At 33.1% G+C, this 21,792-nt stretch overlaps 2 protein-coding genes and 1 non-coding gene across 5 annotated transcripts in view; 1 reads left to right on the top strand and 2 right to left on the bottom strand.

Annotated features, from left to right (window-relative positions):
- Klp31E (kinesin-like protein 31E) overlaps positions 1-11,592 on the top strand; it is a 55,196-nt gene extending 43,604 nt beyond the window's left edge. The window contains exons 21-29 of one of the 3 annotated variants that reach the window (XR_014878337.1): positions 2,141-2,279; positions 2,362-2,485; positions 2,667-2,859; positions 3,839-3,970; positions 4,168-4,319; positions 4,864-5,012; positions 5,405-5,619; positions 6,194-6,708; positions 7,782-11,592. Coding sequence is in view for 2 of the 3 variants with exons in the window: in XM_085191555.1 (XP_085047681.1) it covers positions 2,141-2,279; positions 2,362-2,485; positions 2,667-2,859; positions 3,839-3,970; positions 4,168-4,319; positions 4,864-5,012; positions 5,405-5,619; positions 7,782-7,821 (1,144 nt within the window). In the remaining variant the exon portion in view is untranslated. Of the gene's footprint in view, positions 1-2,140; positions 2,280-2,361; positions 2,486-2,666; positions 2,860-3,838; positions 3,971-4,167; positions 4,320-4,863; positions 5,013-5,404; positions 5,624-6,193; positions 6,709-7,781 lie in introns of those variants that run through there. The other 2 variants (XM_085191555.1, XM_085191556.1) reach the window with 2 other exon arrangements.
- A 275-nt stretch (positions 11,593-11,867) lies between these two features.
- LOC146535447 (U2 snRNP-associated SURP motif-containing protein) lies at positions 11,868-21,442 on the bottom strand. Its single transcript, XM_085191557.1, has 17 exons — positions 21,134-21,442; positions 20,756-20,849; positions 20,094-20,289; positions 19,602-19,764; positions 18,824-18,989; positions 18,284-18,447; positions 17,938-18,003; positions 17,796-17,839; positions 17,482-17,702; positions 16,987-17,098; positions 16,431-16,673; positions 15,835-16,033; positions 15,127-15,340; positions 14,639-14,786; positions 13,320-13,548; positions 12,970-13,130; positions 11,868-12,169 (listed from the first exon to the last, which is right to left on the bottom strand). The coding sequence occupies exons 1-17, from the start codon at positions 21,206-21,208 to the stop codon at positions 11,965-11,967; spliced, it is 2,700 nt and encodes an 899-aa protein (XP_085047683.1). The 5' UTR covers positions 21,209-21,442; the 3' UTR covers positions 11,868-11,964.
- On the bottom strand, positions 13,732-13,893 carry LOC146535448 (U1 spliceosomal RNA). The gene has a single exon (XR_014878392.1). It is a non-coding gene; the product is annotated as a U1 spliceosomal RNA (small nuclear RNA).
- Positions 21,443-21,792: the final 350 nt, after the last annotated feature.

The raw sequence follows: 21,792 nt of genomic DNA, 5'->3' as shown, positions 1-21,792 counted from the left end.
ATAGACGGTACTTAGTGAATTGTGGTATTAAATATTTTGCGCAGCAGGATTTGAAACTTTCCCATTTTAAAACACTAGACACAATAAAGCGATACTTTTTAACCAGAAGCAAAATGTTTCTTTGTTATTAAAAAAAAACATTTGTCGTCGTTTTGGTAGCAAAAAGGGTCAAGTTGCAAAATTCAAATTTTGTAATATTTGTGTCGAACCCAAAGCGACGATATTTATATTTAGTGTTTTTCATTTAAACGTACTTGCAAATACAAAGTAAATTATTATTGCGGAGGGCGCGGGCGTGACATGATCTGTTGCTTGCAGCCTCCTCACAGACCTCTCGATAGTGGAAGACTGACGGCGAAACAAAAACTTGCAAACCCTTATGGATACGTTTCACAAAAAACTAATCGTACTGAGTTGTTTTACTTGACAGTAAATGCTTTTTGGCTGAATTTTTGTTTTCGAGTTGCGATGTTGAATTGGATCAATAATTTTGCAATCAGTTGTTTTAAAAATATTTTAAGATAATTGAACTTTTCTCAAAAAATATGTTACTTTTTCTATCCAGTTATTAATTTAAAAGACAAACATCGTCGTTTGTAAACCTAAATGGGCAAATCTTAAATTTTTGTGAATATATTTTACATTGATGAAGATCATACATCAACTTTTTTAGTGTAGCCATTAGAAAGTCGTATAGCATTCACTAAAATATAGTTTAGTTTAAACAGTCTTTACACTAACCTTGCAAATTTTAAGAAAAAAAATTGGATCATTTGTAAGATCTGCTCCAAATATTTGCATGCTGTATTCCTTGTAAATAAATTCCTATTTATCTTTCTGAAGGTTATTGTAATAAGCATAATACAAATATATTGGAATTGTGTATAATATTATAAGTATATAGGTTTAAAATAATAATATATTTTGTAAATAAAATATGTCAGTAACTAACCAAAGAAATATAGAAAATATAATACGTTATCAAATATAAATTAATACGTGCGATGTGTCCATGTTCGATTGATTTTCTTATACTTTGAAACAAAATTAATGCCCACCCATGCTTTTCATTAAATAGGTTATGTACCTAACTGCAAGACTGCAGGTTCAATCTCTGCCGTATTAAAATGTTGTCAATAGCATTATCATATATAAAAGACTCTGTGTATCGATTGGAACGTCATAGACATGGCAAATTAAAGACCTAACTGTCGTCGTTTACAGTATGTACTTAAAATATAATTCAATCGGAAAAACATTTGGTTTTGTTGTCTTTTTTTATTAACAATCAACATGGCCGTATAGAACGTTTGTCACAAATTATTAACATTAGCTTTAATGGTTCCGGCAGCTGTAGTCGAAAATCTGTATTTAGATAAGCATAATAAAATATTAGCAATACATTTGTGTTTGTTTTGCATCCTCGCATGGCCGCACTTGCATGGTATATTAGAAACACCTCAAATGCTCCACTTATTACTACTTTTGGATAATTTTTTTTCAAAATATTTATTTTCTTAAATTTGTATTATTATACTTTATATTGACTTATTTATTACAAACTCCATCCAATAAAGAAAATAGTGTTTACAAATACGAATTGTAATATATGTACGAATTATTACTTACCTATTAGTTTTTAAGTGCACTTTGTAGAAGGCATTTCTTTAGAAGTAGATAGATATAAATGTGTGATATTTTTTTATACTGTAAGTACCTTTTAGATTTTGTATGTGACATTTCCTCATTTATTGCTTTAGTGTCGTTTATCCATTTTTCATATTATATTAAATCATCTGTAGCAACTTAATAGTAATAACGTGTTTATTTTATAGTTCTCATTACTTTGGTTTTAATAATCGCGCCATTTTTTTTACATTCACTCAAACTGCTTTACACATATTTAGCCAGTGTTTGTTACGTGTTACAATTAACATTTTTAGTATGTGTTAAAACTTATATAATTTATTATGAAATATATATTTTATTATGAAATATATATTTTTATTACAGGATTAACTTATAAAATATATTAATTGTAATAAATTTTTAACAGTAACATGTTTTTATCATCCCTTTATCTTTAAATATAATTTCTCGTATGCTTATTATGCTCACTATTAATAAATATTTTTATTAGAGAGCCTGGTGGCGAAGGAACGCCGCCCGCTTCTCCTGGTGCAGCGCGAAGGACAAGAGATGATGATGTCTTCTTAAGATTGACTGGAGCTGCACCTGAACAAGCTCCTCAAGGAACGGTTAAAGAAATAACGCTTAAAGTAAGTTTTTTTTTTATAATTTAGAATATTAAAGATGTTCCCTTCCTTACATTACACTGTGTTTTTGCTACATGAAATGTAGCGTTCCAGCGTAGGTGGTGGTGTGGGCAGTTCGTGGCTACAGTGTACTCACGTGGCAGAAGGCCACGTGGGCGCGGCGCTCTCTCTCGCCCCGACCGCCCACGCGCTGTACAGCGGGGGTGTGGGTAAGAAAATTTAAACATATACGCATATAATTCTAAAATATAAGTCTGCCTCAGATTGTTGTTAAACAGTAACGATTTCTGCTATTAGTATTTCTCTAAATTGCCGATTAATACTTTATAAGATGCTAAAATACTAATTATTTATCTATCATTTAACACATATTCCTTTTATTTGAATCAGATCGCACAGTCCGAGGCTGGGACCTAACAGCAGGTAGGGAAGCGTGGCGGGCGTGGTGCGGGGGCGGAGTGGTTGCCTTAGCAGCCTCTGAATCTTCCGCCACGGGTCAGGATTCAAGAGTGGTACTGGCAGCAGCTGGTGCGGCGGTTAAAGTGTTTGATACCAGGACTAACGGACCTAATGCTGTTTTGTGGTGAGTTTTATTATAATGAAACAGGCAATTTCAAGCAATAAACATACCTGCCAACATGTTTTGGGTTCTATATTCATTTCCTTGCTCCAGTAACAAGATAAAGCGCTACGTTGAGTTTCGGCACTCAACACAAAATGTCTTGAATAATTCACCAGTGCGTGGGGAAAAGAATGTCTTAGCATTAGATTCCTTCTGCTTACCTTGCTGTAAGCGGGATATGGCGTGAAGCTAAAATAATCAATACACAATAGATACTTATATTGTAATATTATTTTTTAACTATTATATTTTTGGATATTGTACCTTATTATTAAAAAAACTTTTTTTTTTTTTTCATAATGTGAAATTATTGTTTCTTTTAATTTTATGAAAATTGTGCAATTATATAAATTAGACTTAGAGCTTGAGTGGGAGTGTAATTACTATAGAGTATTTATACCAGTACCTGATTAATAACAATGCTTATAAGCTCTTCATGTAAGCGAATGTATTATTTTCTTAAATACTAATAAAACAGCGCAATTTTCAATTTCGTTGCCCAGTGAGCATATATTTAAAGTAAGATGAAAGTCGGAAACAGTGTGGCATAATACTAGAGGTTTTCCATATCTTTATCTACATATATAAAAGGACTTGTCCTCACTGACTGAGGTAAGACGCACGCACAGCCGTAACCGCTGTGCGTAGAAACGTGAAATTTAGACAGATGTTTACTTTCGTAATTTGGACATCCACTAAGAAGGGATTTTGAAAAGTTTTAACCCGAAAGGGGTGAAATAGGGGTTAAAAATTTGTATGGAACAAAAATTATATCGGCACCGATTTTTATAAAATTTATAATTTAGATTTTTAAAAGTATTTAATTGAACACGTGTTTCATGGTTTTCTAGAATTCACCCCTAAGGGTGCAAATAAGCATGCGAAGCTGCGCGCGTCCACTAGTCTTATATAATATTTTATCATCATTTACTTCATCCAGGTCGTCAGGAGCAAACGGTCCCAACGCCGCAGTACGAGGTGGTGAAGCTGCCGTGACGGCTATCTCTTTAGCTTCCCACAATAGGCTGTACATGGCCGCCGCGGATAAACTTAGGTTGTGGGATTTGCGAATGTAAGTGTTTTTCTAATGTAACTATGTTTTCGAAGTTACAATTTTATTTTTTACTTAAGTTTTTCAACATAAAATGTTCTACCTTCGTAATTTAGTTTAGTTTAAGTTTTATTTATTAAAATTGGACAAATACGAGTTTGGTACACACAACAAAAACAGACACGCTAATACTCTAGCACTTACGCACTGTCCCGCAGGCTGGAGTGCGTGTATAAGGCGTGGTCGGGGCACGCGGCGGCCGTCATGTGTGTGGCACGCGAGGGGCTGGGAGTGCGCGGCGACCGCCTCGCCACGGGCAGCCGCGACCACTGCGTGCGCGTACTGGACCTGCTCGCCGCGCCGCCCACCGGTGAATACGATATATATATATCACTAAATTATAGTAGCTTATGTATATAGTTACTATTACTTGGATTGATTTTGAGACCAGTCATGGCGCATTAGCCTGTGCTAATGCGCCATGACTGGTAGTGCGACTGTAAATTCAATAGGTTGCGTAGATAACGAGGCAAAGAAACGTTGAATTCCGCCACTCAACACGCAATGCCTCCAGAATTTGGTGGATAGTAGGAAACACAAATGTCTTTACACTAGATTCCCAGGTTCCTTCTGCCTGAAAAATATATGCTTCAAAGATGTATGCAAAATCGGTCTTATTGCTTCAAGTAATCTCTAATAGACGAACTTTAGCAAATAAAGAGATAATTGTAACAAAAGAAAATAAAAATAACGTTATAACTTATATGTTGTTTTAAAAAACTTTCACCACGTTCCCTTTTTAAGTATAAATTTGGTATTGGTACATAGAATAGATTTTATAGTATCAAGTTAATTATTTCCTTGGCATAAAACTTACAATAATTACAAGTCGTTGTTTTTGTTACATAAACCAGGTTCATGGGAAGCGTGCAACCGTCGCCTTCTGGAGCCGCCGCACTACGACGGCGTGCAAGCGCTGGTGCTGCGCGGGGCGGCGCTGTACAGCGCGTCACGAGACTCGAGCTTAAAATGCTGGTCTCTTACTGATAATACTCTTACACATGTATGTGGCACTTTAATTGTTTAATGACTAATTAGTAATAATTATAGATGAAAGATGTCCAGGTATCTCTACACTTTAAAAACTTAATTCTTAGCTGTGATTTTTTGGTTTTAAATTCACCTCTTCGTCATTTTCATTGGTTTGGATCGCAACTTTTCGCGTTTAGCGAATATTAATTTACGTAATTCCAATGACTTACAAATAGACAGAAATAATGTTTGTTATTTTTCTTTATTTCTGTGAATTTTCTCTATGTTATTAAAAAAATAAATGCGTATAAATACAAAAAAATATTAATAAAAGACTTATTTATTGAAATGTCATGTGTAAAATTTTAAGGTTCATTAAAAACAATATTTTGATTTGATTTTGACATATAACTACATCGACAGAGTGTAATGAACGCGCACAAAGGCTGGGTAACTGGTCTCTGCGCCGTCGGAGCACTAAGCACAGGGGGCGCAGCCCTAGCGAGTTGCGGACGAGACCAGGCCTTACGTTTGTGGAGCCCTACGCTACGCCCAGTAGCTCCGCCCGCGGCTTTGCCTGATGCACCTGCAGCTTTGGCGGCTTGTGTGAAAACAAACGCACTTTATACTGCTGGAAGGTAAGTTACCTTTTGTCTATTATTCACCATATATTTTAATTATGTTAAAAAAATAATATTATATTTTTACAGAAACACCTTTTCGTAGTAATATACGAATTAATTTGAAATCAATTTTCTTATAACAAATAAGGTTTTCTGTCAAAAAGTTGAGATTTTACTGACAGAAGTAAACAGACTGACCAATAAAGAGAATCATAAGTAAATCTAAGAGTACGAACGGTGTAATAACCAAAATAGCACGTTATATTAAGCCATTTGTATAAAGAAGAAATACAGATATTATATAAAAATACAGTAACTGTAATTTAATACAATATCTGTTTGTTACTCACCTTAGTTAAAATATTTAAAAAAAGGACTCTTCTTTCTTTAAAACTGTATTTATTCACTTTGCGTTTTCTTAAAAATATTGAAATTCTTGATATATTTGGTTATACTAACTCTCACTTTTCCTCTGTAATGGCTGACTGACCGATTGACTGACGACGACATTGGTATAATAATTGTTAAGTATAAAATATATATATGACAAAAGAAATCTCCGTGGAGTTAACATGCGAGTGTGTTGCAGCGGCGGCGAAGTGCGCGCGTGGCGCCTCGTCGAGACCTGAGCCCAGGTGCACACACAAACACACACAACTACATACAATACACATACATAAACACACACATATATAGCACATTACACAAGATGAAAATAAAGTTTATATTGTTTTATAATATTTATTTGTAATGGTATTTTGAAGAGTGCTTTATTGCTCTTTATTGTATAATTAAAGATCTATTGGAGGTACGTAAGCTATTACTCGATACTGAGTCTCTGCATCTTCTTTTTGCAATTTCCTTACAGATTTTGTGTTAAAGTACAAATCTTCTGAAAAATTACAATTTTAATCTTTACGAACCTCCTGTAAGTGGTAGAAGAAAATCCAGCGTTAAAATATAATTTGGCAATTAAATACATTTTCATCATAAAGTTAAGTAATATTTTCATCTTGTCACATACATACAATATTTCTTAATTGCAAACATTCACGCTTGACGCATTGGTACATAATTACATGTTATCAACAAAATTGAATCTCGGTGAGTATTGGTCGTTTGCCCCCTCAGCTTGCACGCGTCGTCGCCGCTTCACCACTGTCATTAACGGCAAATGTACGCTTAGCTTCGGGTATTTGACTTTTAGACTGTTTTTATCTTTTTTGTCTTCGTTTCTGTTTACTTGTTCTTGTTCAATAAAAATATTAAAATCAGAACAAAATATAACAATAATAGTCATTGGATACATATACAATATACTAATTATTAATTAGTTAGAGAGTTTATTTATTATTAATTGAATAATAATAAAATACAATTTTTTCATACAAAATCTTAATATTATAAATAAATATTTTGTTTTAGAAGGTAGGGATGCACTACAATGATGTATTTTTATTAAATGTTTTTTTATATCGATAATTGCACTAATCTATGTTTGTATCTATGTAATACCTGTATAATATTTTTTTTATTTATGTTAAAAGATTTAATCTTTTATATCATGTCAGATACCCATTTTTCTATTTTTATTAGAACTTTTTTCTATGAGTCTTTTTCTTTTGTGTGACTAACAGTTTTGTTCCTCCACGAGCTTTCGATGTAGTACTTACTAATCACGACACATTCTTCTCGTGTTACTTTATAATATTTTTTCCTTTTCTAGATTTAGTGTTCGTTGTAGATGTTAGAGCAACCGTTTTTTCAAAGTTGCGTGAATCTTCGGTTTTTTTGATTTTTTCACGAATATAAGCTGTTTTTTTTTCTTTGTGAAGGTTAAATAAGCTATTTATTTCATTGAGACGACTAAACATTTCTGTCAATGGATTTGAGTAAAATAAATAGTTTAATTGACCTTCATCAATCGATTTTTTTATAATAAATGGAACAAATAGTTTGTTCTAGTTTATAAGTTTATCATAGGTTAAATATTTGAAAGATTTACTACTACTTATAATAAAAAAAACTATCAATCCAACAAGATGGCGTAAAGAAAACGAATTACATATACCTAAAAGACCCCTATAGTACCTATAATAAAAGTATTATAATATATCTTTACCTATAGCTATTCTAATAAGACATATATCTATATATATCTATAATCTATTTTCCAGCTCCGGTCGTGTCCGTTGCTGGCAAATCCGTTCACGGTGACCGGGCGAGGGGGCGTCCCCCCCGCGCTCGCCGCGTCGCGCCTGGCGGTGACACCCCTTGATTATAACTATATGGCCTTGAATGTTAGCAATATCATGATAAAATATATATGGACATAAGTATGTACATCGTCTAATGGAAATAAGCATATTTTTTTATTTACGAAAGCGATATATCATCATCATCATCATCATGCATTATATGTAGATGTATGTTACTAACTGAAGGAGAATAAAAGTAAGCAGTGAATCATTTAAAGGTCTATATAAAAATAATTGAACCTTTCAATGTACAAATAGCAGATTATATGTATAATTTTTCATTTATGTAGTTATAAATTGATTATGAAGTAGATCTGAATAAATTGTTGATTTATAAGAATAAATAATAATTAATAAACACATATTTAGTCCACGACATACTTTATAATCGGATAATACTTTTAAAATAATTTTATTGTCAATCATTTTATCGTCAGTTATTTTGTTATGTTATATGTTAAAAAATCGCTTAAATCCAAAAAAGTGTTGTGTATTCGAAGGTTCATAATCAATTGAATAATATTAATATTCTCTAAATATAATAAATATTATTTTTGCATAGCAATATAAACTAAATGTATACCAATGTTAGGTGTTTAAATGTTCGTTAAAATTATTTTATAATTATTTAAAATGTGTTTAACTAAGATGTCGAAAAACAAAAATTAGTTCAAAGTGCATTTTTTTTATTAAATAATTTTATAAGCTGTTATAAAGAAAAATGGAGGAACATTTAAACGTCTAATAAAACTATTATCTTTTACTAATCATATGTCAAAATTAGTTCATAGTAAGACTATCATTATAGTATAAACTCTAAATTGTGACCCTCCTTTATAAAAGACATAAATTTTATACTATGAATTAAAAAGTCTTTATTTTCAAAACTAAAACTACGTAACATTAAACTAAAAGTGTAGGTACATCGTAGTTTTTAAACGGTTGAAAGTTTTTAAAACTCTGTGGTCACAGTATATTAGACTTTCATACATACATTTTGATAACTTTTGATACCTATCTAACATGTTTATTACAAGCCGGTGACATTTTAATTAATTGAAATGTTTTCTAGATTATATATCAAAAAACTAAAGAACTATAAAAGAAGTAAGTAGAAGTTTTAAATAGGGGTAAAATTTTCCTATCGTAATTTTTTAAGTAAAAAAATGTCACAAAATATAAACGTGACCACAGATAATAGTAGTTTTTATAGGAATTAGTAATTGAATTGTAGAGAAGAAAATCGTTCTGAGGACGTAGAAAGAAATTTAATATTTTAGAAAAACACCACAAATTATTATTATTTCAACATAAATTAAATAACATAAAGACGTAAGTAATTAATTTATAATATATATATATCTTCACAAATGGTTAGTTAAATTAAGAGCATTCCATTATTCGAAATCATAGGCTATTTTTTGTAAACATATCATATTATAATGAAAGTATTACTAGTTTTCATCTGTTCATAAGGAATATTTCAAAAAAATAATACGTAATAAGAATAAAATGTTAAATTTGGGTTATTTTTCATAGAATTAAATGACTGCAAAATCGTAACTCAGTTCAAGCATAATATTAGAAACAAAAAATTCAATCCTTATTTCTTTCAAATGTAATTTTATTCTTATGAATAATCAAAATAATTTAATCTCCATTTAAAAGCGTCTTTAGTGTCTAAAATAGCATAAGTAACAGCCGTAAGATATCGCAACAAATGGCCTTCAACAGATAATAATGTGTTATTCTTATATCGACTGTATTGCTTTTAGTATACAAGCGCCTTAGCTTCATAGTTGTTAGACAAATGTAATCGAGTAGCAAGACTTATGAAACTCCGTAGTATATGCCAATGTATTATTGCCAAAAGACGCACATTTTGAATGTTTCATTTATGACTATACAGTTTTTTCTATAATTATGTTAAGGTCATACTCAGAATATTTTTTCTAATTTATGAACAGATTTTTATTATCTGTCTTCAATCATCACATACTATTCTATGTTCTCACACATTTATTTTAGTTCTTAATTAAGACAACAGTTAACAGGAAAAGTTCTTTATATTACTTTTTTATTGTGTAGTCCATCATCGCTTAGCTTATTCAAAGTTACTTATTAAATGTAATTTAGTCATTTATATTCAAGTGATCATATAAAGAGCTTTGGTAGATACTTGTAATTGATATATTTTAATGATGAATTATGCTTGAGTTATAGAATTTAAAATAATGAAATTACGTTTTAATGTGATCGTCAAATATGTAAATGGAGCGACTAGTTATAAGGTCCTACCTTTTAATACATTTTTTTATTATTTTTTTTATTTGCGTATTGAGTGGTAGAAATCAACGGCGCGCTTTATCTTTTTACCAGCGAGGAAATAAAAATAATTCATTTCCCCCAGTGCGAATCGACCACATCCGTTGTATTTACAGTCAGGCGCTGTGCCACTGCGCCGCAACGGTCTTTTCATTTTGCTATACAATTCTGTAGTACAGTAACTGTCAGAGCTCTTGCTACGGTCACAAAGTAATAATATAACGCAATATTCATGTCATTTATGTAACATATAGTCTGTGATTAATCGATCAATTATATTTTTATACATTCCTGTGCTACGGGTACACTGTGACACAAACTATATACATACGTCAGACATGCATACGTTAATTTTAAATATTTCTTTACAATGATACTGTATATAATAGGGATGTAGACGTTTAATTTTTTTATGTATAAAATTTTACAATTATATTTATATTGTGGGTTGTGAAGTCACAAATTATGTTCATTTGGGAATATTGAAAAAAGTTTTTTTATTAATTTTATTTATTTCTATCAAACTCTGTCAACATCCCTATTAATATACAACCACTTTTTTATCATACATTTTAAATTAAGGCTATATTTAAGATTCTTTTCAGTATTATAATTCTGTACCTCTTATTGTTTTGTTCGCAAGAACTGAGGCTATGAGAATGTTTTAGCTAATAAATGTTTATGCAAACGTTACTATTTAGTGTCGCGAGATATTTTATTTCTATGTAGAGTTGCAAAGCTTCTCTTTAACTCGAGACTCGTATCCCGCAAATAGGGACTATGAGAAGAGAACCTAGTGTTAACACACTGTTCCCCAGGCGCCGCCTAATTTTCGAGCCACAGCGTATTGAGAGGCGGAACTTAATGTCAAACTTAGTCTTGTCACCAGAGCAGATAAATAAAATTATTTATTACCCTTTATTATTAGAGTGGGAATCGTACCCCTAAACGTCGCGTTTACAGCCAGCTATGTCGTCGAACCACGAAGGCCTCGATCTCGGGATATTTAGTATTAACATTTCTTTTTATTGTGTGAATGTGTGTTTCTTTACATTTTTATTGTGTTATCTGTGGAGTGAAAATTGATACTTTATGAATTTATAATGTTGAATCTCAATTTCGTATTATCGGTGCAAATATTTCTTAATAGTCACATAGTCAGAGTCACTGATATATTTTATTACTTTTTAATAACAGTGCAATGTTTTAAATTTCTTGTGTATTTTAAACTTCAATGAAATTAGAAAAATGTATTTTATTATATTATTATTTTATCTGGTATTTTTTGGTCAAAACTAGATTAATTTGGAATATGAAATTTTATGTACGTATGTCTTCATCGAATTATTTTGCAATTTACATATTGTTATTAAGTTAATTTTAAATAAATTTCGTTTTTATGTAATGATTTTTTATTTCTTATTACCATATAATCACATCATTTGCCGATGAATTTTTATTCTTTCTAGCCATTTGTAAATCAACTATCCAATAAACTATCATATTCTACAGTAAAAAGCCAATGTGCCGACCCTCAACTAATACTTGTGACTTGCTAACACGTGTTATTAGAGAAAAGTTCGAAACATTTTTCGCTCTTTTTTGAAAAAGATTTGTAGTAAAAGAAAATCAGTTTAGTGTTAAATAAGACATGTTACTAATAATAAAAAGAAAGCTAACTCCGGTTACGAAATATATTTAAATATATATACGTTGAAACACGACAATACATACTCTTAAATATATATTCTTACATAAAAAAAGCGTCCATTAACTGTCAGTATTTGTATTTAGAGTGTTTCGCGTGTTTCCTGTGGTGTGGAGGCGTGGCAGGCGATCGCCTTCGTCTATCCCTTTCTCTTTCCCGCTCTCGTTCTCTATCCCTTTCTCGCTCACGTTCACGTTCTCTCTCCCTATCCCGCTCCCGAGATCGGTCTCTTTCACGTTCACGTGACCTTGATCGTGACCTCGATTTTCTCTCCCTGTAACAATAGTAGGTTATGTAGAAATTTATTATTTATCCTCACGATTATAGATGATTATGCAAGAAAATATTTGATAATAAGATATAATTTTGAAAATTAAAAAAGTTAAGTAAGAATATCAAGTTAATTCTATAAAAATATTACAATTAAATTTTTTAAACAAAATATACGCAACAAAATTAACATGGCAAAATTTTCTTGCACAGATTCATTCAATTAATAAAAACATATTAGAAAGCATTCATCTTACAACTTTAATACAGAGGCAATCCACAAAAAAGCTAGTTTGTATAAAGCAGAATGCAAACTAAGAGGCCTTCTTAGTAAAGATCTAACTTCGAATGCATAAGACTGTACGCCTGCCTGTGACTGTTATTTTGATTTAATTTTCTAACCTATGTATACCTGGAAATTAAATATTTAATATTTTCGGAGAACAGAAGTGTATTAATGAAGACGAGGTGTCTTAATACTAGATTCCTAGTTCCTAGGAACATATTTTAACAGCCCCACAATTTAACTAAAAATATTACATTCATGTATCAGGATTGCATAAGCATAAAGAAGCTATATATCTAACTGCAGGAAGTGATTTATAAGCAAATGGATTCGCCACTATGTACCGCTATTGTTGACGACAGTTATGTTGTTTATAAAATAACCAATCGATCAATCGTTTGTGATGGCGTAAAGTGAGATAAAACGATAAAAGGGGATTTTTCCTTCTGATCGTTACATAGACCATACTGACAAAGATGTGGACATATGTTATTTAAATAAACAAAAATACTACATACGTATGCCTAGACCTCTTAGGCGGTGGTGACAATGTGGGCTCCCTAGACTTTTTGGACTTGCGCGAGGTCGATGAAAAGGCATCGTCGTCTAAAACACTGGTTGTGGTGGCTGCACTAGGTGATCCTTCTTCTTCTTTTTGGTCCTTTGCCTCTTTAAGTGCCTGTTAATATATTTTTAAAATATTAATAAATATTTAATATTTTTTTAGCGGGAAAGGCACGCATCAACCAATTTTCGAGACATTCCGTATTGAGTTGAAGAACTTAACGCTGCGCTTTGGGAAATGCAAAAAATGGATTCTGTCAAGTAGGCCTGCAATTTCAGTATTAGATCTATACTATCAACCCACCTTTTTAATGAGCTTTCGTCTATAATGTTGTATTTGCGTCTGTGCGGCGAGCCCCGGCCGTAGGGTGCGGGCTCCCGTTTCCAACTCGTCCGCATACTTCAGTACTCGCACTTCGATGTCGCGAAGTGTCTCGCGGCGGAGAGACGCCTCGCGATTGTCGCGGGTGTCGCGAGTGTCTCGTGTGTCGCGAGTGTCGCTGGTCTCACGCGGTGGTGATTGAGGTTCTGTTCTGTTAGGATATGATGCATGAAAATTACATTTAGTATTCGTTATTGAAAAATAATCTATACAAATAATAAAATTGTCGACGAATCATATGAGTTTGACCGATCGACACAAGCCTAATATAAACTATATAAAACATTGGACATGTCTATAACTTATAAAATTGATATGACTATATGAAATTAAAGGGGGACGGCGCGTACGCAGTCCCCACTACCAAAAATTACGCGTCCGAGTTATCCGCATTAGGGATAATCGCAGAGGTCAACCCCACCGCAGTGCAATGGAGGGGCCTCGCTCTGGGGGAACCGCCTTTGTGATCACGGTGTCCCCTACGCCAGGTAAGTATGCTTGTCGCGCGGTTGTTTTGGGTCGTCATGTTTCGCTAGATAATCTTGCCAGCGCGATTCACCACGCACGATAAATTGAACAGCGCCATCTGTTATCACGTATAACAACTACTCTATGTAGTTTTGTACTTTGAAACAAAGACATTGCTTACGATGTAAGTATAACATAAATAGTTAATTTCAATATTAACCAACACAAATATATCAATTGAGTTGTAATTAATAAAGCTATAGTTTACAAAATTTAAGTTGAATGTTGCATTTATATTTATAAGTGATTGTAAAGGTAGAGCCAGAAAAACCCTACTGCCGTTATACCTACACTATAAGCGAAAAGGTCTTTAGGAAAGACGGAGAAGGACAAGAACCATGGTACCGATGCTGTTATATGACAGAGAAACGTGTAATACAGCAGAAATATGGAAAAAAAATGTATGCTGTGGAGATGCTTCCTTTTCGTAGGATATGTAGATATTCTTCTTTATTAACATTGTGACGTGGCAAGAACGACGTGTCAAAGTAATTAGGTGGTTTAGGAACGTCGAGAGGATGTGTGACAGGCGACAGCAACAGCGGTGTGGTGACAGCGACGTTTGACGCTCCGTTCTTTCTGGCTAATAGACGTGAGGCCGAAAAAAGAGAACAGAAACGCGCTTTGTCTTCGTATCTAATTATAATATAAACATATATCTTAAATAAATATAAGCAACTAAAACTGCAAGCTTCAACCAACACTCCCCCTACCTCTCAACATAATCCTCAACGATCGTGGACTCGGCAGCGGGTTCGACACTCTCCCAGCGCGAGGGCACGAAGCCGGCCACGCTGCGCTCCTCTGCATCACCGTCGTCCGCGTCCGGGTCGAGTGGTATACCGTCTATGTCTTCGTCGACTGGTAGAACAAAATATATCAAAATAAGAAAATATTGACGAAATGTATTTTTATTGCGACTGACTTACGATATTTGAAAATAAACTACTACGTGACGGTGTGTATGTCATGTCAAAACTGCTATATTCAATTTAATAAAAAAGAAAAAGACAATAATAATCATTAACATATCAAAGCCTATCAGCATCATAAGTATCAATGACTACAGTGACTACAGTAGGTGTGACACAATAGGAACTGATATGGCTCAGAGTCATAGTTTATATTATATATAGTATTAAGTTGGAGTTCATACAAATCACAGTATTAGTGAGTAAAAATTTATTGAGTTAGTACTCACCAGGTATGCCATCAATATCACTAATATCAGCATGTACAGTGGCTTGCACAGGCCTCTGTTCCGCAAGTCGCCGTAAGGCTGCACCGTCTAGGGGACCAGAGCCCCCGGAACCTCCTGAACCGGCTGAACCTCCTGATGCTGTCGAGCCCGAGGGGGAAACCGTACCATCAAGTTGACTGTCTGTGTTCTCGTTATCTGGACGGGATTCGTCTTCCTGTGTAGAGGTATATTGAATTATTAAAATACATGTATGTTTAAAATGACTGGGGCATAAGTGGGTAAAATATATTCAATTAGAGCAAATACATACTAAGTGTGTTCAAAAAATTATAAATTTCGATACTACTTAGCCCTGTAGCGTACGTGTACGATTTTAGATATTTTTTTTCTTATATAGAGAGAGAGATAAAAACCTAATCGTAGAGGGAGCTTAGGGACATATCGAAAACTGTATATCAGCTTGGAAGAAACACTGGCACAAGTGTATTATATTGACATCGTACAATCGATGGTTTTTTTTGAGAAAAAATTAAATTCACTTAGTTTTCGAATATACCGTACATAGTAATTGAAAAAAACCCTGACATATTTCTGTCGGTCTTTCTGAGGTATGAGATATTAACTTTAGTAAACCGGTAACAAATTTATTTGGCGTTCAAAAGATGAAACATGTAATTTGTTTTTTAGTATAAAACAGAATTCCCGCACCCCCACGAGCGTAGGCGTCTGCCCTAGGAAGGCGTCGTTGGCAGCAACCAGCAGGTCAGTGGGGTACACTGCCCAGTCGGCCCACGCCTGCAGGATACGCGTGACGCGCGCGCGGAACCCCTCCTGCTGCATGCGCGACGACGTGCGCGCCCACGCCAAGTGGCACGACCGCATCATGTCCAGCAGTCGCACCTGGAACCTGCTCGACACAGACAGAAACTGTATTCTCCATTAAGCCGCGATTGCCTTAGCAAGTTACTGGATATTGTTTTATTTCATTACTAATTTATACTATAGAAGTTTTATGACGTCTATTAATCTTACATTGAATAAACACATTTAGTATTTCCTATCTGGAAAATAGAAACAAGATACAGCATATTTCGCGGTAGATGATACTATAATGTCTATAGAATCATGTATGCAGACGCATTACATAGCCTTTATATAAACTCAACACTCAATACTCACGCAGCTCCATAATTTTAATATTTTTTTTCTTCATAGTTCTTACAGATACAAAAAGTCAAAACAATTCGGTTTTTATTCTTCTCTGAAAATTCTGACTAACTATTTAGAAAAAAGTCGACACTCACGCAGCCCTATAAGCACTGGCATTCGTTAACTTCGCCTGTGCATTGTGCAGTATATCGGACACTAGATATAAGCGCGCCACGCGTCGAGGAGGCGGTGTGCGTGGTTGCGCGAGGGACTCGGCTAGGCAGGCGGCGACCTCTCCCGCGGCCTCCGCGTGCTCCAGGCACCATGCCATGGCCTCGCCTATACTGCGGCGGGCAGGAGTTAAAGCGCGTATTATTTCTTCGAGGCGATCTCGTTGGCTGGAAGGAAACATGTTTGTCAGTATTAAAAATCAGTAATATTAAGTTAATAGGAATATTTTTTCAATTTCTAATTCCATATTTTAAAGGACAGGCAGAGGTAAACAATAAGTACTGTCTAACTCCGAATGGAAAGGATACAGTGTCTTAACACCGCTTAAATACTGTATTCTCTACCAGAGTAGAAAAAATTACATAACTCATTTTCTCAAATAAGGGTTAAACAACCAATATACTATTTAAGAAAAAACAGAAAAGTTTACTTTTTTGTTTATATTAAATATGATTTTTTTAATATTACAATAAAACTTACTTATTAGACAAAGTGCCTCTAATGTTTTCTTTGGCGTCTTCTTCCTCTACCAATTCGTCAGGCATGCCAGCGGTGTAGAGGTTCATTACCGGCGGACGCCATACTGATCCACCTGATTTAAGGTCCAATAAATAGATAGACTTAAATATTACAGACAGTAAATTTTATAGAATTAAAATTAGGTACATTTTTCCCAAATCAAAAACTGTTTAATATATAACATTAATATTTTATAAATATTTTACCTTCTTTCAAATATAAAATTTAATGGGGGAATATTTTATTGGGGCACAGATAGTTTTAATGCAACATTTATAATTACTGTAAATATCTTTTTTTTTTTTGTATGTTTGGAACAATAATTTGTCTTTAATAACTTAATTGCCAATGTCCCAATCTGTGTTCCTATTTTTGTTCCTAATAAATTTTATTTTAAGCGTAAGTTGACAAAAACTTGTTTTTATCTTTATCTTATATTTATATATATTATATAACCTTTAAACATCCTAAAATCTTCCAAATTCCACTGCTTGGGCGTATCTCCTTGCAACATTGAAAATAATTTCCACCTGTAGTATATATGGGCAGGGGACTGATTTTCGAAAAGAAATCGAAAGTATGGATTGCTCATTTCCTTATTCATAATGATGGCTTCGAACATTGGACCTTCGCGAATCACAAATTCCACCATACGATGTATTAACATTAGGATGTTTCTAAAATAACATAGATAGATGGTTATTTTTAGAATTTGTTTAATAAATTTAAATATTGACTATACTTGTATGTCAATTTCAAATATGACTTACCTTTCCGTAGGTATGACTACTTTGACAATAGATTGTGATAAAATCTGGAAATGCATAGAAATAAAGAAGACTTGAAATATACTACATAGAACAAGAATATTTGATTATTTTATTTGTACAATCTATGTGTAGAAGATATAACCTGTTCATAGTGCTGTCGTTCATCCGGGTCGTTTGGATAATGATCCCCTGGTCGCACTCTTGGTATCTAAAATGGACAAAAGTTATAAATAAGTTGTTCCCTTTATGTTATGGATCTCATCATTATTAATTACAGGTCATTGTGACGCTTTGGGACAGCGCCTTATTTTATGGTTATGCTTTCAATCCTCACCCTTAAACTAAACCTTCCAACTAAATTTTTAAGTGGTTGAGTGGTGGTTTAAAGGGCTGCTTCATTCATCGCCACCACTTTACACCAGCTTCATCTCGTAGCCTATTTGATGACATAATACACTTATAAACTACAAAAAATATAAAGTATCTACCTTTCCAACTAAATGTTTGGGTGGTTGAGCATTAAAGGGCAGTCCGGAAGGCGGTGGTGGCTTACAAGGCTGCTGTAGGGAAGGCGGGATATAGATAGGTATAGGTGGTATTACCACCGCTTTACCCCACCCGAGCTTCATCTCGTAGCTCATTATTTCTTTGCCTATGATTTAAATTAAATAACTGTGATCAAAAACTACTAAGGATTCTATAGATTTATCGTACATAAGAGTAAGTCTCGATGCAGAACAAGAAGATCAGAACAGTGCCTAAGACTTGAGTAGCATCGTGTAGCGTATTAACACTCACCTCTACTGTCAGAATTCTTTCTACCCAACCAAATTCGAAATTATCCTAATATTGCCTCCTTCGAAGTAAACGGCAATCCAAATAATGACAATTCATTAAAAATGAAAATAATGAAATGATGAATCAAGAATGTTTTATAAATGACAATTAATAATAAGAAATTATAACAATATACATACATCTATCAATTTTATTTGTTGTGGCGAAACAAAATTAAGTTAAATGCTCACCATTAATACACCTCAACGCCCTCTCACCGTCTTTCCTCGACATGAAAGCTACAAAACCACAGTTTCTTCCTCTCGCCTTCTCCTCGTCTGAACGCGGCCACATTATCTTGATACTGGCCAGAGGTCCATGACGACCGAATATCTCCATTAGTTGTTGTTCTGTTATCTTTAACATAATACCAAAATAAAAGTTAAGTTACTTTTAATATTTTTAAAATATTATTCGAATTTTAGTAAAGAGTGGCACTTTTTAGAAAATATTAAAATTTTAACATAGCAGGATTTGAATCAACGCCTCTTAAAAATCGTTGAAGCGATGTGACCACTAAGCCACACGCTCCCATCAAACTATGCCCATGCAATCGAGCTATGTATATTTGTTTGTCCAATTTTACATACATTTTTTTTATTACGTTCCAATTATATATACATTGTCTAAAAAAGTAAAACTTTAGACAGTACAAACGTAAGTATGATCAAACTAAACTTGCTAGATTAATAATCATATTTCGACTAAAAAGTACAAGGCTGACTTCTCTGTTAGGTTTATAGATGACATTGTGCTGTACATATTCAAACAAACATATCTATCTCTGAAAATAATCAAATAAACTGGTGTAAGCAGTTTTCTGGCCGCCAAATTCTCAAGGCAATGCAAGTTGAGTGATGGAACCTAACGCCACACTTCGCCTCACTTTCAGAGCAAGGAAACGAAAATATTAATTATTTCATTTACTTGAGTGAGTCAAACTTTGTACATATAAAAGTTATATCTTACTTTTGGATTCAAATTCCCAAGGTACAAATTAGTAGTGTTAGGATCGCCGGTATCATAAGAGCCTACATCTGGTATTGTATCAATTGGGGGCTCTGTGCCCACGACCCCACGGTCACGCAGTACATTCTTGAATTTGTGACGCTCTGATCTTTCTTCTTGGATTCTAAAATGAAATAGTCAAAAAATATTAAAGTCATAAATTGGATATTTGCTTATATTTATGACTAAACATTCTGTATTACAAAAATATCCTACTTTCAATAAAAAACAGTAGGAAACTTTTTACCACCAGGATTTTTTAAAAATAGTACTCTTAAAAAATGTCAAGTCTTTCGAACCCCATTATGTATTGGGTGTAAGAACTCAACACAATGCTCAGTCTTAACAGAGAGGTGAAATGGAAATAATTCATTCCCCTGAGTGAAAATTGAAACCACGAACACCTATATCACAATGTTCTGCTTATTTTAACCAGATATCAAAATGACTTACTGTCTTAGTTCTTCCTTAAAAAGTTCCAAATTACTTTTCTTTTTATCTCCTGTTTTCTTGTTTCTGCCTATATTTCTTCCCATAGGCTCTGATCTAAGTGCAAGACTTCTGACTACATCAGCTTCCGTAGTTGTGCGCTTCTCTTCCAATCGTGAGATTGGCTTGTATAATTTGCCACGCTCTGATGTATCTTCCTCTGGCAATAAAAATGTTTATTATATATGTATATTATACATATTTGAAAATATTTTCCAATTTTAAATTCTATTTTATGATATAAATCAAATATTATTAATATGAATAAGATATAAATATCTCAAATTCATTAGTCTATAATTATAGCTATTTTTATTTACATTATACATAAAACAGGCTTTTTTAATGTTATGCTCTATCCCACATATAGCAGGGTATGCAACAAGTACCTACTGTTGATAAGCACTCCATATCCCACCTTTTGCAACATTTTCAATGCTGAATGTGTTGAGACATTTTGCCTTCTTACCAGAGAGTGAGTTTTATCAAAAGTTTTACATTCATATGTATGTATATTATAGCAATTTATCGTTTAATTATACTTTCAAATGATTAATATTTGTTCTGTTCTGTTCTTTTTATTATGGCATGCTTAATATTTATTTATATCACTAAAAATTACTTACTCCTAGCGCCAGCATCATATGTACCAGCCTTCACCCAAACTTTAGATGTAGTACTAGGTACTTCTTGGAATGTTTCCACAAACTCTTTAAATACCTAGAAAAAGTAATGTTAAATATCCCCCGTAGATTATAATTTTGTTCATTTTAAGTATTTATATTTGTAGGAATTTATTAATGAAAATATAAAGTTATGAATAAGTTCATCCATCATAGAACCTTAGAGGTAGATCAAAACTGTTTATAATTTGTCGTTAGTACTACATTTATTTACTAAATAAAAATAAATACAACATATTTATTTTATGTAATGAATTTACTTATCAAAGCAAATCCAATAGACCAAATCACTGTATGAAGTAATTATAAAGAGAGTCTTACATGAGCAGCTGCTTCTTCTTCCTCTTTTTTACGTAATTCTTCGAGTTCTCTTTTAGATAAATTTCGAGAACTCATTTTGTATACGGTTGTAAAGTACGAAAATAAGAACTCATTTATATTTCACTTATAAATACCAATAGATTTTAACAATATTCTGAGTTCAGTTACAAGATTCTCATAAGTAAAACTACATAAAAAAATAGTCTAAATCATTTTGTTGTCGTAATATCTCACAGTTTTTAATTTGATGATTTTATATTATTCTGCAGAATAACAGAGAATTATAACCAATTATAACCTGCAATTCTGCGTAAACATAGATTACAAAAACAATATGTCAAACATGAAACAGTGACGCCAAAATCCGAGTTCGAATTGTACATCGAAACCGGAATCGAACAATTATCGATACTTAAATTCCGCCAACTTAGTATCGATAATTTTTATCATCTTTTTATTTCCCCCGTAACGTTATAGGACAGCTGGGTCAACAGCATAACATTATAATTGAAAAAAGATTCAAAACGCTTATAAATTTTGATATTATTAATCTTTTGCAATATTTAATTTTCATATGATATAAGAAAATATCAAGCTCTATTATCATGAATTGCCATGAATTGTTTTTTTTAAATTAATATTTATATAATTATATTCGT

This window comes from Heliconius melpomene, chromosome 10 (assembly GCF_056956725.1).
Source record: "Heliconius melpomene rosina isolate 202511_hmr_F chromosome 10, ASM5695672v1, whole genome shotgun sequence".
In the NCBI taxonomy this organism is placed as follows: Eukaryota; Metazoa; Arthropoda; class Insecta; order Lepidoptera; family Nymphalidae; genus Heliconius; species Heliconius melpomene.
The sequence above is the reverse complement of the archived record's forward strand: the minus strand, read 5'-3'. Positions and strand labels throughout refer to the sequence as shown.

Coding starts and splice junctions, on each gene's coding strand:
- LOC146535447 (XM_085191557.1), bottom strand. CDS start 21,208: ATGAGTTCTCGAAATTTATCTAAAAGAGAACTCGAAGAATTACGTAAA. Junction 16,674..16,986: donor AGAGGCACTTTGTCTAATAA/GTAAGTTTTATT, acceptor GTTTCCTTCCAG/CCAACGAGATCGCCTCGAAG. Junction 14,787..15,126: donor TGATATTGATGGCATACCTG/GTGAGTACTAAC, acceptor TTGTTCTACCAG/TCGACGAAGACATAGACGGT.